The sequence below is a fragment of the Oncorhynchus mykiss genome, chromosome 6 (assembly GCF_013265735.2).
Source record: "Oncorhynchus mykiss isolate Arlee chromosome 6, USDA_OmykA_1.1, whole genome shotgun sequence".
Taxonomy (NCBI): domain Eukaryota; kingdom Metazoa; phylum Chordata; class Actinopteri; order Salmoniformes; family Salmonidae; genus Oncorhynchus; species Oncorhynchus mykiss.
This window is the reverse complement of record NC_048570.1, coordinates 93,405,338-93,420,321: the sequence shown is the minus strand read 5'-3', so window position 1 is coordinate 93,420,321 and position 14,984 is coordinate 93,405,338. Positions and strand designations below refer to the sequence as shown.

The 14,984-nt window shown below is 49.5% G+C and overlaps 1 protein-coding gene across 1 annotated transcript in view; it reads right to left on the bottom strand.

Annotated features, from left to right (window-relative positions):
• Positions 1 to 6,371: 6,371 nt before the first annotated feature.
• Positions 6,372 to 14,984, bottom strand: part of drd4b (dopamine receptor D4b) — a 30,033-nt gene continuing 21,420 nt past the window's right edge. Inside the window, exon 4 of the mRNA XM_036981606.1 lies at positions 6,372 to 7,051. Within this exon, the coding sequence (XP_036837501.1) occupies positions 6,843 to 7,051 (209 nt within the window). The 3' untranslated portion in view covers positions 6,372 to 6,842. The remainder of the gene's footprint in view (positions 7,052 to 14,984) is intronic.

Below are 14,984 nucleotides of genomic sequence, written 5' to 3'. Positions count from 1 at the left end.
TGATAGAATAATGTAATAACTGACCCAGTAAACTGCTACCAATATGATAGAATAATGTAATAACTGACCCAGTGAACTGCTACCAATACGATAGAATAATGTAATAACTGACCTAGTAAACTACTACCAATACGATATAATAATGTAATAACTGACCTAGTAAACTACTACCAATATGATATAATAATGTAATTACTGACCCAGTAAACTACTACCAATACAATAGAATCATGTAATAATTGACCCAGTAAACTACTACCAATACAATAGAATGTAATAACTGACCCAGTAAACTAGGACCAATATGATAGAATAATGTAATAACTGACCCAGTAAACTACTACCAATACAATATAATAATGTAATAACTGACCCAGTAAACTACTACCAATACGATGTAATAACTGACCCAGTAAACTGCTATCAATATGATAGAATAATGTAATTACTGACCCAGTAAACTGCTACAAATACGATAGAATAATGTAATAACTGACCCAGTAAACTACTACCAATACGATAGAATAATGTAATAACTGACCTAGTAAACTACTACCAATACGATAGAATAATGTAATAACTGACCCAGTAAACTACTACCAATACGATGTAATAACTGACCCAGTAAACTGCTACCAATACGATAGAATAATGTAATAACTGACCCAGTAAACTACTACCAATACGATAGAATAATGTAATAACTGACCTAGTAAACTACTACCAATACAATAGAATGTAATAACTGACCCAGTGGCATCCTGACGTAAACTAGGACCAATATGATAGAGTAGCATATACAGTTGAAGTCGGAAGTTTACATACACCTTAGACAAATATATTTAAACTCAGTTTTTCGCAATTCCTGACACTTAATCCTTGTAAAAAATTCCCTGTTTTAGGTCAGTTAGGATCACCACTTTATTTTAAGAATGTGAAATGTCAGAATAATAGCAGAGAAAATCACTTATTTCAGCTTTAATTTCTTTCATCACATTCCCAGTGGGTCAGACGTTTACATACACTCAATTAGTATTTGGTAGCATTGCCTTTAAATTGTTTCACTTGGGTCAAACATTTCAGGTAGCCTTCCACAAGCTTCCCACAATAAATTGGGGTTAATTTTGGCTTATTTCTCCTGACAGAGCTGGTGATACAGAGTCAGGTTTGTAGGCCTCGTTGCTCACACACTCTTTTCAGTTCTGCCCACAAATTTTCTATGGGATTGAGGTCAAGGCTTTGTGATGGTCACTCCAATACCTTGACTTTGTTGTCCTTAAGCCATTTTGACACACTTTGGAAGTATGCTTGGGGTCATTATCCATTTGGAAGACCCATTTGCGACCAAGCTTTAACTTCCTGACTGATGTCTTGAGATGTTGCTTCAATATATCCACTTAATTTTCCAACCTCATGATGCCATCTATTTTGTGAAGTGCACCAGTCCCTCCTGCAGCAAAGCACCCCCACAACATGATGCTGTCACCCCCGTGCTCCACGGTTGGGATGGTGTTCTTTGGCTTGCAAGCCTCCCCCTTTTTCCTCCAAGCATAACGATTGTCATTATGGCCAAACAGTTCTATTTTTGTTTCGTCAGACCAGAGGACATTTCTCCAAAATGTAGGATCTTTGTCCTTCCTCTCTGTATATAGTACTGGTACTCCCTGTATATAGCACCACAGTGATCTGGTACTGGTACTCCCTGTATATAGCACCACAGTGATCTGGTACTGGTACTCCCTGCATATAGCACCACAGTGATCTGGTACTGGTACTTCCTGTATATAGCACCACAGTGATCTGGTACTGGTACTCCCTGTATATAGCACCACAGTGATCTGGTACTCCCTGTATATAGCACCACAGTGATCTGGTACTGGTACTCCCTGTATATAGCACCACAGTGATCTGGTACTGGTACTTCCTGTATATAGTACTGGTACTTCCTGTATATAGTACTGGTACTTCCTGTATATAGTACTGGTACTTCCTGTATATAGTACTGGTACTTCCTGTATATAGTACTGGTACTTCCTGTATATAGTACTGGTACTTCCTGTATATAGTACTAGTACTTCCTGTATATAGTACTGGTACTTCCTGTATAGAGCACCATTCTTGTGTTTTTTATTTTATTCCTCTTGATTTACAATGTATTCCTTTTGTTTTTACTCTGCATTGTAAGGGAGGGCTCTGTAATGATGCATTTCACAGTAAAATCTGTTGTATTCAGCGCATGTGACAAATAACATTTTATTTTATTTGATAGTGCCCATAGGGCTGTGGTCATATGGAGTGCACTATAGATAGCGGACATTTTGGATACAGTCTAACACCCTAACAAAGAGGAACTAAAAGGAATCCTTTCACCCAGGTTGAAAAATACAACATTCCATTTCCAAGTCACAACGTCATGACAACCGTCGTCATGATCACTCACCTGTCAATCAGAGATGAGTGACACTCTGCTGTCCGGTCCAGAGGGAAGCCCACTCCTCCTTACTCATTTCATCTTGATTATCCTCTGTTGGATCATCGTTCCGCTCCACTTTACTGCTGAATAAACCGCATGTTCGTCTAACCGTGTAAATGGAATGACAACCGTTGTTCCCATCCACGTTTTAAAGGCTCTCTCAACCTCAACAGACTGCCTTCCAACCTGGCAACATGAAGATGAAGTGAATAAATACAACTGTCTGCAGTTTCCAAGGATCAACAAAAAAAATGGACACCTGGTTAGGGAGAGAGCCTGGGACAGACCTGGACACCTGGTTATAGGGAGAGAGCCTGGGACAGACCTGGACACCTGGTTATAGGGAGGGAGCCTGGGACAGACCTGGACACCTGGTTATAGGGAGAGAGCCTGGGACAGACCTGGATACCTGGTTATAGGGAGAGAGCCTGGGACAGACCTGGATACCTGGTTATAGGGAGAGAGCCTGGGACAGACCTGGATACCTGGTTATAGGGAGAGAGCCTGGAACAGACCAGGACACCTGGTTATAGGGAGAGAGCCTGGGACAGACCAGGACACCTGGTTATAGGGAGAGAGCCTGGGACAGACCTGGACACCTGGTTATAGGGAGAGAGCCTGGGACAGACCTGGATACCTGGTTATAGGGAGAGAGCCTGGGACAGACCTGGATACCTGGTTATAGGGAGAGAGCCTGTGACAGACCAGGACACCTGGTTATAGGGAGAGAGCCTGGGACAGACCTGGACACCTGGTTATAGGGAGAGAGCCTGGGACAGACCTGGACACCTGGTTATAGGGAGAGAGCCTGGAACAGACCTGGACACCTGGTTATAGGGAGAGAGCCTGGGACAGACCTGGACACCTGGTTATAGGGAGAGAGCCTGGGAAAGACCTGGACCAGGACACCTGGTTATAGGGAGAGAACCTGGGACAGACCTGGACCAGGACACCTGGTGAGGTAACAGTGATGACAGTGTATCCCTCTATCTCAGACTGTTATCAGAGCCCTGGGGGAACTCTGATTGAATCATATGATCCAGTTTGAACTTACATGAGAGAGCAGAGAGAGTCTCCAAACCACTCAGCATGGCTAGGTGGAGTAGAGAGAGCCTCCAAACCACTCAGCATGGCTAGGTGGAGCAGAGAGAGTCTCCAAACCACTCAGCATAGCTAGGTGGCTGTTGGAGCAGAGAGAGTCTCCGAAACACTCAGCATGGCTAGGTGGAGCAGAGAGAGCCTCCGAACCACTCAGCATGGCTAGGTGGCTGTTGGAGCAGAGAGAGCCTCCGAAACACTCAGCATGACTAGGTGGAGTAGAGAGAGTCTCCGAAACACTCAGCATGGCTAGGTGGAGTAGAGAGAGCCTCCGAAACACTCAGCATGGCTAGGTGGAGTAGAGAGAGCCTCCGAACCACTCAGCATGGCTAGGTGGAGCAGAGAGAGCCTCCGAAACACTCAGCATGGCTAGGTGGAGCAGAGAGAGCCTCCAAACCACTCAGCATGACTAGGTGGAGCAGAGAGAGCCTCCAAACCACTCAGCATGGCTAGGTGGAGCAGAGAGAGTCTCCAAACCACTCAGCATGGCTAGGTGGAGCAGAGAGAGCCTCCAAACCACTCAGCATGGCTAGGTGGAGCAGAGAGAGCCTCCAAACCACTCAGTATGGCTAGGTGGAGCAGAGAGAGTCTCCGAACCACTCAGCATGGCTAGGTGGAGCAGAGAGAGCCTCCGAACCACTCAGCATGGCTAGGTGGAGCAGAGAGAGTTTCCAAACCACTCAGCATGGCTAGGTGGAGCAGAGAGAGCCTCCGAACCACTCAGCATGGCTAGGTGGAGCAGAGAGAGCCTCCGAACCACTCAGCATGGCTAGGTGGAGCAGAGATAGCCTCCGAACCACTCAGCATGGCTAGGTGGAGCAGAGATAGCCTCCGAACCACTCAGCATGGCTAGGTGGAGCAGAGAGAGCCTCCGAACCACTCAGCATGGCTAGGTGGAGCAGAGAGAGCCTCCGAACCACTCAGCATGGGTAGGTGGAGCAGAGAGAGCTTCCAAACCACTCAGCATGGCTAGGTGGCTGGTGGAGCAGAGAGAGCCTCTGGGTGACGATCATGATAGTGTGTCATCACGTCTCTGTCTTGCATTATGTACGTCATCAAAATGGTCACATTTTCTTTCTCTCTCAATTCATTTCTCTCTCTCTCTTCTCTCTCTCTTCTCTTCTCTCTCTCCTCTCTCTCCTCTCTCTCTTCTCTCTCTCTTCTCTCTCAGTAAATCATGTCACCAACTGCAGTTGGATCTCTGATGTTCCCAGAGTTTCTCATGGTTTCATCGGTCCTTGTTGCCACCTCTCTCTCTCTCTCTGCCTGAGTGTTTAAATTGCTCTCTGAACTACTAGCCACAGAACTGAGAGGAAACTAGCCACATAACTGAGAGGAAACTAGCCACAGAACTGAGAGGAAACTAGCCACAGAACGGAGAGGAAACTAGCCACAGTACTGAGGGGAAACTAGCCACAGAACTGAGAGGAAACTAGCCACAGAACTGAGAGGAAACTAGCCACAGAACTGAGAGGAAACTAGCCACAGAACGGAGAGGAAACTAGCCACAGAACGGAGAGGAAACTAGCCACAGAACGGAGAGGAAACTAGCCACAGAACTGAGAGGAAACTAGCCACAGAACGGAGAGGAAAAGGCACTTTAGAATTCTCCTCATTTTCCTCCACCACTTTGTCTGACTGACTGAAAGTCCTTTAAATGTAAAATACATATCTGCCAAGTTTTGCTAGATAGATTATTTAGCTGGGAAAGCTGATGTGTTGATATCTAGACCTAGTTATTTTTTGTGTGCATGTGTATGTAACGAATGTGAAACGGCTAGCTTAGTTAGCGGTGGTGCGGCGCTAAATAGCGTTTCAATCAGTGACGTCACTCGCTCTGAGACCTTGAAGTAGTAGTTCCCCTTGCTCTGCAAGGGCCGTGGCTTTTGTGGAGCGATGGGTAACGATGCTTCGTGGGTGTCAGTTGTTGATGTGTGCAGAGGGTCCCTGGTTCGCGCCCGGGTATGGGCAAGGGGACGGTCTAAAAGTTATACTGTTACATGTATAATCGACCGCCTAAGTTGTTGTTCCTGCAAGGAGTCTTTAGCTGACAAACTGGTGTTATTGCTGATACTGATGAGAACAAGGCATTGCTTTACAAAGACGTGTCTTTTATTTTATTGGAAAGCTTTCCACATAAAACGTGGATATGGTAAAACAGTAGGCACTGTCAATGAGCCGACAAACAGACTGCTGTTACAGGCAGACACAGTCAAAGTATTGGCTTCAGTTAAAATGGCAAAAAACAAACAACATTACAACAAACTTTCAAAAATGAAATAAAACAACATTTGAATGGATTTGTATACGAGGTTACAGGCTAAAGCTTCAGTATCATACACACTGTATGAATGCATTCATTGATTAGCTTCTGTTCTTCATAATGCTGTCAGCTAAATAACTTCAGATTTAAAGGTGTAATCACAGGGCTGTAATAACACCGTCGTAAGACTGTTATAATGCTAGTATTAAGCCTCATACCACACCTGTAATAAACAATGCAAAGCCAGCATCGCCATGGTATCCAGGACGGAGAGCGATGTTACTTTAGAACAGTTGGAATGGTCTCAGACTCCGCCCACCCAACTCCGCCCACCCACCAGATAAACACTCATATAGCCAAATCTCAGTGGCATGACTATGGGGTTGAGGGGGCAGGTAGCCTAGTGGTTAGAGCGTTGGGTCAGTAACCAGCAGGTAGACTAGTGGTTAGAGCGTCGGGTCAGTAACCAGCATGTAGCCTAGTGGTTAGAGCGTTGGGTCGGTAACCTAAAGGTTGCTGGATCGAATCCCCAAGCTGACAAGGGTAAAAATCTGTTGTTCTGCCCCTGAACAAAGCAGTTAACACACTGATCCCCGGTAGGCCGTCATTGTAAATAAGAATGTGTTCTTTAACTGACTTGCCTAGTTAAATGAAGGTTTAACTTGTAACCTCCTCCTGGAGATCTACAGGGTGTGCTGGCTCCATCCCTGCTGATCAAGGTCATCTGTTTAGGGTAGGGTTGTAGCAAAAACCTGTTCACTAAGTAGCTGTCCAGGAGGAGGGTTGGTCACCCCAGAGCAATACATACAGATTTAGCCCTGGGCCATCCCCAGGCAATTAAGAAAGTCAATTCCACATTCTCCTCACCGAAAAGCATTGAAGATAATTGGACATTTTTTTTTGTGTACCTTCTGAACTGACCCCAACTGGAAATGCCTGTGCAGTAATATACGCCTTCTGTGAGAGTACGGTTAGCGCTACCATTGTTCCTGCGGTGTGGGGCTGACGTCAGCAGCAGCTGAATGAGTGGAGGGACTTCTTGAAGAACTTCCTGAACTCTGTGTTGAAGACCGTGTAGATAATGGGGTTGAGGGCGCTGTTGACGTAGCCCAGCCAGGTGACGGTGCTTATCAGGGCCTGCGGGATGTAGCAGGTAGCACACAGGGCCCGGGTGGTGTGGACGACGAAGAACGGGGTCCAGCAGAACAGGAAGCAACCTGAGGGGAGGAGGAGGAGGAGAGGAGAGGTTAGGGGACTGTTCTGAATAATGGATCCATTAATTGATTCACGGATGATTGATTCATTAGATGAGGTGACTTTACCTTCTTACTATGTAAGAGCATTGAGAGTCTGGAAAATATCCCATCAATTATAAATCAATCAACTTATATCTAGGTCTTTATCTACCTACTGTAGGTCTTTATCTACCTACTGTAGGTCTTTATCTACCTACTGTAGGTCTTTATCTACCTATTATCTACCTACTGTAGGTCTTTATCTACCTACTGTAGGTCTTTATCTACCTACTGTAGGTCTTTATCTACCTACTGTAGGTCTTTATCTACATACTGTAGGTCTTTATCTACATACTGTAGGTCTTTATCTACCTACTGTAGGTCTTTATCTACCTATGATCTACCTACTGTAGGTCTTTATCTACCTACTGTAGGTCTTTATAACCGTTGTTACCAAGACCAAGCAGAAGCTGAGTCAAAGTGGTGTAAAATCTCCCTACAACCACAGACTTTACTGTTCCACTGCCAACCCCATCTGATCTGATAAGTGAAGCACAGCCAATCTACCACGTCAGTCTTATTGCTATTTCATGGAGACTTAACTCAAAGAAACATTAATCAGCAGTTTAACCTTCACACATTTTTTACAATTATTTTTTATTCTCCTTTTGCCCCTGAAGCAGAAAACACTCCATTTTATAAAGTGCCGTGTTGACGCTTTACAAAGACCGACACACACTAATGAGAGAGAGGAGAGAGAGAGAGAGAGACAGAGAGAGAGAGAGAGAGAGAGAGAGAGACAGGGAGAGACAGAGAGTGACAGAGAGAGAGAGAGACAGAGAGAGAGAGAGAGAGAGAGAGAGAGAGAGAGAGAGAGAGAGACAGGGAGAGACAGGGAGAGACAGAGAGAGACAGAGAGAGAGAGAGACAGAGAGAGAGAGAGAGAGAGCGAGAGAGAGAGAGAGACAGGGAGAGACAGAGAGAGAGAGAGAGCTCATTCTGGGTAAAACATTTGTTAATGTCCTTTTCCAACCATGAGAGGGTAAGTAAGTGTATAGCCGGTTGATCATTTAATGTTGCCACAGGGTTAGCAACCCAAGCTATTTCTTCACACGCAATCAATTCACAACGACACCTCCGCGGCTGGGTAACACTCATTTACACTGCCTAGACCCCGTCAACATTAATACGGGGGAATCCCAAATAGCGCCCTATTCCTGGTCAAAAGTAGTGCACTATGTAGGGAATAGGGTGCCATTTGGGATGAATCCCCCCCCGATGAGAGTGAGATAAATGGACAGCATGGCTGATGTCCTTGTAGATTAGAAATGTGCCTCTCTGGTGAGGTGAATAATGCAGGAATGTTGATGGGATTGCTATAAATACTCAGTCAAGCGCTTGGAGGTCGGGGTGGAGTAGCGATACAGATTAGGGTTGCGCCCTAAACTGTACCCTATTCCCTATGTAGTGCACTACTTTTGACTAGAACCGTCATAAACCTCTGGACAAAAGTAGTGCACTTAAATAGGGAATAGGCTGCTATTTGGGATATAATCTAGGTAGTACCAGCTCCTGAACAGGGAAGCTCTTCCTCCCTCTGGAACTGATACTGCAACCTAATAAGCTTAGTTTCCCTCTACAGCTGTGAATCAGAGCTTCCCTGGCCAGACACTTAATCAAGACCCACCAACCACCTACAGCTGTGAATCAGAGCTTCCCTGGACAGACACTTAATCAAGACCCACCAACCACCTACAGCTGTGAATCAGAGCTTCCCTGGCCAGACACTTGATCAAGACCCACCAACCACCTACAGCTGTGAATCAGAGCTTCCCTGGCCAGACACTTGATCAAGACCCACCAACCACCTACAGCTGTGAATCAGAGCTTCCCTGGCCAGACACTTAATCAAGACTCACCAACCACCTACAGCTGTGAATCAGAGCTTCCCTGGACACTTAATCAAGACCCACCAACCACCTACAGCTGTGAATCAGAGCTTCCCTGGACACTTAATCAAGACCCACCAACCACCTACAGCTGTGAATCAGAGCTTCCCTGGACAGACACTTAATCAAGACCCACCAACCACCTACAGCTGTGAATCAGAGCTTCCCTGGACAGACACTTAATCAAGACCCACCAACCACCTACAGCTGTGAATCAGAGCTTCCCTGGACAGACACTTAATCAAGACCCACCAACCACCTACAGCTGTGAATCAGAGCTTCCCTGGCCAGACACTTGATCAAGACCCACCAACCACCTACAGCTGTGAATCAGAGCTTCCCTGGACACTTAATCAAGAGGCAACTGACAGTAGATAGAAGCCATTTGTCTGGAGTGTCTCCATGCGTTGTATGATTCATTGGTTAGGTGTTCATTGGACGAGGGGCTGAATTTATACCCTCAACTCTCTGGGAGGTGGAGAGACTTTACTCTTAAGAGACAGTCTGTCTTCCTCTGGAGAGACTTTACTCTTAATTAAGAGACAGTCTGTCTTCCTCTGGAGATACTATACTCTTAATTAAGAGACAGTCTGTCTTCATCTGGAGAGACTTTACTCTTAAGAGACAGTCTGTCTTCCTCTGGAGATACTATACTCTTAATTAAGAGACAGCCTGTCTTCCTCTGGAGAGACGTTACTCTTAATTAAGAGACAGCCTGTCTTCCTCTGGAGAGACGTTACTCTTAATTAAGAGACAGTCTGTCTTCATCTGGAGAGACTTTACTCTTAAGAGACAGTCTGTCTTCATCTCCATGCATAAACGGGGGTGATAATTTTAATATCGATGTGGACCCCCCCCACAAGTCAAACACTTTGATGTCAGACACCCCCAAGATATGTCGGGCACGCCCTAGAGAGTATGGGCACCCCCCTAGAACATCCCAAAATGTCAGTTGGATTAACCTTCATAAATGTTTCCAATTTCCACTGGGTCATTTGAACCCTGCTTGCCAGTCCCTAACTCATCCGGAGCACCCCTGGAAGGATTCTGTGCTCCTTCCTTATTGAGCTTCCTTATTGAGCTTCCCTATTCCTTATTGAACTTCCTTATTGAGCTTCCTTATTGAGCTTCCCCATAAAGCAATCAAACAATTACAGTCAACAAATGCTTTTTACAAATTGGAAACAGAAAATTGTCTGTCCTTTAACCCTTCGACAGAATAAGTGTTGTTGCCAAAGAGGAAAAATAGAGGATGTCTGTCTGTCTGTCTGTCTGTCTGTCTGTCTAGTAGGAGAGGATCTGATGTCTGTCTGTCTGTCTGTCTGTCTGTCTGTCTGTCTGTCTGTCTGTCTGTCTGTCTGTCTGTCTGTCTGTCTAGTAGGAGAGGATCGGATGGATGTCTGTCTGTCTGTCTGTCTGTCTGTGTAGGAGAGGATCTTCTGTCTGTCTGTCTGTCTGTCTGTCTGTCTGCCTGCCTGCCTGTCTATCTGTCTGTCTGTATTAGCTAAATGCTTCTCCTTCCTTTCCCCTCTTATGTTCCCAACGTTCCGTGTAGGAATCACTACCCTCAATGACATCTTAATGTCTACCCTCAATGTAAAGAACAAGACCAACACGAACGCCGGCCGTGCACAGCCTCGTCTCTGACCACAGAACAGACAAATTTTTCTGTTAATTTCCCAACTATTTGACACCCAGCCGGGGATCTACTGAGTGGAGACGGCCGACATTTGGTGTTGATCTATGTTGTCTTCAACAGGAACCACCCTCACTGACTGCCTGGTGTTATGAGGGACAGCCTGTCGTGTCCCCAGCAGAGGGCCCTGCATGGTAAACTGTGTTTCCTGCTAATACTAATTGATGTGACGCTCTGAGTGTTACCTGATACCAACTGCCTCCTGTCCTGGGACACGATCAAATTTAAGGATCAACTTAAATTCAAAGTCAGCTGGAAAACAACCCTGATCTGTTTTAAAAAAATATATATATATTTATTTTATCTTTATTTAACTAGGCAAGTCAGTTAAGAACAAATTCTTATTTTCAATGACGGTCTAGGAACAGCGGGTTAACTGCCTGTTCAGGGGTAGAACAACAGATTTGTACCTTGTCAGCTCGGGGGTTTGAACTTGCAACCTTCCGGTTACTAGTCCAACCACTAGGCTACCCTGCCGCCCCTCCACTCTAACCACTAGGCTACCCTGCCGCCCCTCCACTCTAACCACTAGGCTACCCTGCCGCCCCTCCACTCTAACCACTAGGCTCCCCTGTCGCCCCTCCACTCTAACCACTAGGCTACCCTGCCGCCCCTCCACTCTAATTACTAGGCTACTTGCCACCCCTCCACTCTAACCACTAGGCTACCCTGCCGCCCCTCCACTCTAACCACTAGGCTACGCTGCCGCCCCTCCACTCTAACCACTAGTCTACCCTGCCGGCCCTCCACTCTAACCACTAGGCTACGCTGCCGCCCCTCCACTCTAACCACTAGGCTACGCTGCCGCCCCTCCACTCTAACCACTAGGCTACCCTGCCGCCCCTCCACTCTAACCACTAGGCTACGCTGCCGCCCCTCCACTTTAACCACTAGGCTACCCTGCCGCCCCTCCACTCTAACCACTAGGCTACGCTGCCGCCCCTCCACTCTAACCACTAGGCTACCCTGCCGCCCCTCCACTCTAACCACTAGGCTACGCTGCCGCCCCTCCACTCTAACCACTAGGCTACCCTGCCGCCCCTCCACTCTAACCACTAGGCTACGCTGCCGCCCCTCCACTCTAACCACTAGTCTACCTGCCGCCCCTCCACTCTAACCACTAGGCTACCCTGCCGCCCCTCCACTCTAACCACTAGTCTACCCTGCCGCCCCTCCACTCTAACCACTAGTCTACCCTGCCGCCCCTCCACTCTAACCACTAGGCTACCCTGCCGCCCCTCCACTCTAACCACTAGTCTACCCTGCCGCCCCTCCACTCTAACCACTAGGCTACCCTGCCGCCCCTCCACTCTAACCACTAGTCTACCCTGCCGCCCCTCCACTCTAACCACTAGTCTACCTGCCGCCCCTCCACTCTAACCACTAGGCTACCCTGCCACCCCTCCACTCTAACCACTAGGCTACGCTGCCGCCCCTCCACTCTAACCACTAGGCTACCCTGCCGCCACTCCACTCTAACCACTAGGCTACCCTGCCGCCCCTCCACTCTAACCACTAGTCTACCTGCCGCCCCTCCACTCTAACCACTAGGCTACCCTGCCGCCCCTCCACTCTAAACACTAGGCTACGCTGCCGGCCCTCCACTCTAACCACTAGGCTACGCTGCCGCCCCTCCACTCTAACCACTAGGCTACGCTGCCGCCCCTCCACTCTAACCACTAGGCTACCCTGCCGCCCCTCCACTCTAACCACTAGGCTACGCTGCCGCCCCTCCACTCTAACCACTAGTCTACCCTGCCGCCCCTCCACTCTAACCACTAGTCTACCCTGCCGCCCCTCCACTCTAACCACTAGGCTACCCTGCCGCCCCTCCACTCTAAACACTAGGCTACGCTGCCGGCCCTCCACTCTAACCACTAGGCTACCCTGCCGCCCCTCCACTCTAACCACTAGGCTACGCTGCCGCCCCTCCACTCTAACCACTAGTCTACCCTGCCGCCCCTCCACTCTAACCACTAGGCTACCCTGCCGCCCCTCCACTCTAACCACTAGGCTACGCTGCCGCCCCTCCACTCTAACCACTAGTCTACCCTGCCGCCCCTCCACTCTAACCACTAGTCTACGCTGCCGCCCCTCCACTCTAACCACTAGTCTACGCTGCCGCCCCTCCACCCCTCCACTCTAACCACTAGTCTACGCTGCCGCCCCTCCACCCCTCCACTCTAACCACTAGTCTACGCTGCCGCCCCTCCACTCTAACCACTAGTCTACGCTGCCGCCCCTCCACTCTAACCACTAGTCTACGCTGCCGCCCCTCCACTCTAACCACTAGTCTACCCTGCCGCCCCTCCACTCTAACCACTAGTCTACCCTGCCGCCCCTCCACTCTAACCACTAGTCTACCCTGCCGCCCCTCCACTCTAACCACTAGTCTACCCTGCCGCCCCTCCACTCTAACCACTAGTCTACCCTGCCGCCCCTCCACTCTAACCACTAGTCTACGCTGCCGCCCCTCCACCCCTCCACTCTAACCACTAGTCTACCCTGCCGCCCCTCCACTCTAACCACTAGTCTACCCTGCCGTCCCTCCACTCTAACCACTAGGCTACGCTGCCGCCCCTCCACTCTAACCACTAGTCTACCCTGCCGCCCCTCCACTCTAACCACTAGTCTACCCTGCCGCCCCTCCACTCTAACCACTAGTCTACGCTGCCGCCCCTCCACTCTAACCACTAGGCTACCCTGCCGCCCCTCCACTCTAACCACTAGTCTACGCTGCCGCCCCTCCACTCTAACCACTAGTCTACGCTGCCGCCCCTCCACTCTAACCACTAGTCTACCCTGCCGCCCCTCCACTCTAACCACTAGGCTACGCTGCCGCCCCTCCACTCTAACCACTAGGCTACCCTGCCGCCCCTCCACTCTAACCACTAGTCTACCCTGCCGCCCCTCCACTCTAACCACTAGGCTACGCTGCCGCCCCTCCACTCTAACCACTAGTCTACCCTGCCGCCCCTCCACTCTAACCACTAGTCTACCTGCCGCCCCTCCACTCTAACCACTAGGCTACGCTGCCGCCCCTCCACTCTAACCACTAGTCTACCCTGCCGCCCCGCCCCTCCACTCTAACCACTAGTCTACCCTGCCGCCCCTCCACTCTAACCACTAGTCTACCCTGCCGCCCCTCCACTCTAACCACTAGTCTACCCTGCCGCCCCTCCACTCTAACCACTAGTCTACCCTGCCGCCCCTCCACTCTAACCACTAGTCTACCCTGCCGCCCCTCCACTCTAACCACTAGTCTACCCTGCCGCCCCTCCACTCTAACCACTAGGCTACCCTGCCGCCCCTCCACTCTAACCACTAGTCTACCCTGCCGCCCCTCCACTCTAACCACTAGGCTACCCTGCCGGCCCTCCACTCTAACCACTAGGCTACGCTGCCGCCCCTCCACTCTAACCACTAGGCTACGCTGCCGCCCCTCCACTCTAACCACTAGGCTACCCTGCCGCCCCTCCACTCTAACCACTAGGCTACGCTGCCGCCCCTCCACTCTAATCACTAGTCTACCCTGCCGCCCCTCCACTCTAACCACTAGTCTACCCTGCCGCCCCTCCACTCTAACCACTAGGCTACCCTGCCGCCCCTCCACTCTAAACACTAGGCTACGCTGCCGGCCCTCCACTCTAACCACTAGTCTACCCTGCCGCCCATCCACTCTAACCACTAGGCTACCCTGCCACCCCTCCACTCTAACCACTAGTCTACGCTGCCGCCCCTCCACCCCTCCACTCTAACCACTAGTCTACGCTGCCGCCCCTCCACTCTAACCACTAGTCTACGCTGCCGCCCCTCCACTCTAACCACTAGTCTACGCTGCCGCCCCTCCACTCTAACCACTAGTCTACCCTGCCGCCCCTCCACTCTAACCACTAGTCTACCCTGCCGCCCCTCCACTCTAACCACTAGTCTACCCTGCCGCCCCTCCACTCTAACCACTAGTCTACCCTGCCGCCCCTCCACTCTAACCACTAGTCTACCCTGCCGTCCCTCCACTCTAACCACTAGTCTACGCTGCCGCCCCTCCACCCCTCCACTCTAACCACTAGTCTACCCTGCCGCCCCTCCACTCTAACCACTAGTCTACCCTGCCGCCCCTCCACTCTAACCACTAGGCTACGCTGCCGCCCCTCCACTCTAACCACTAGTCTACCCTGCCGCCCCTCCACTCTAACCACTAGTCTACCCTGCCGCCCCTCCACTCTAACCACTAGTCTACGCTGCCGCCCCTCCACTCTAACCACTAGGC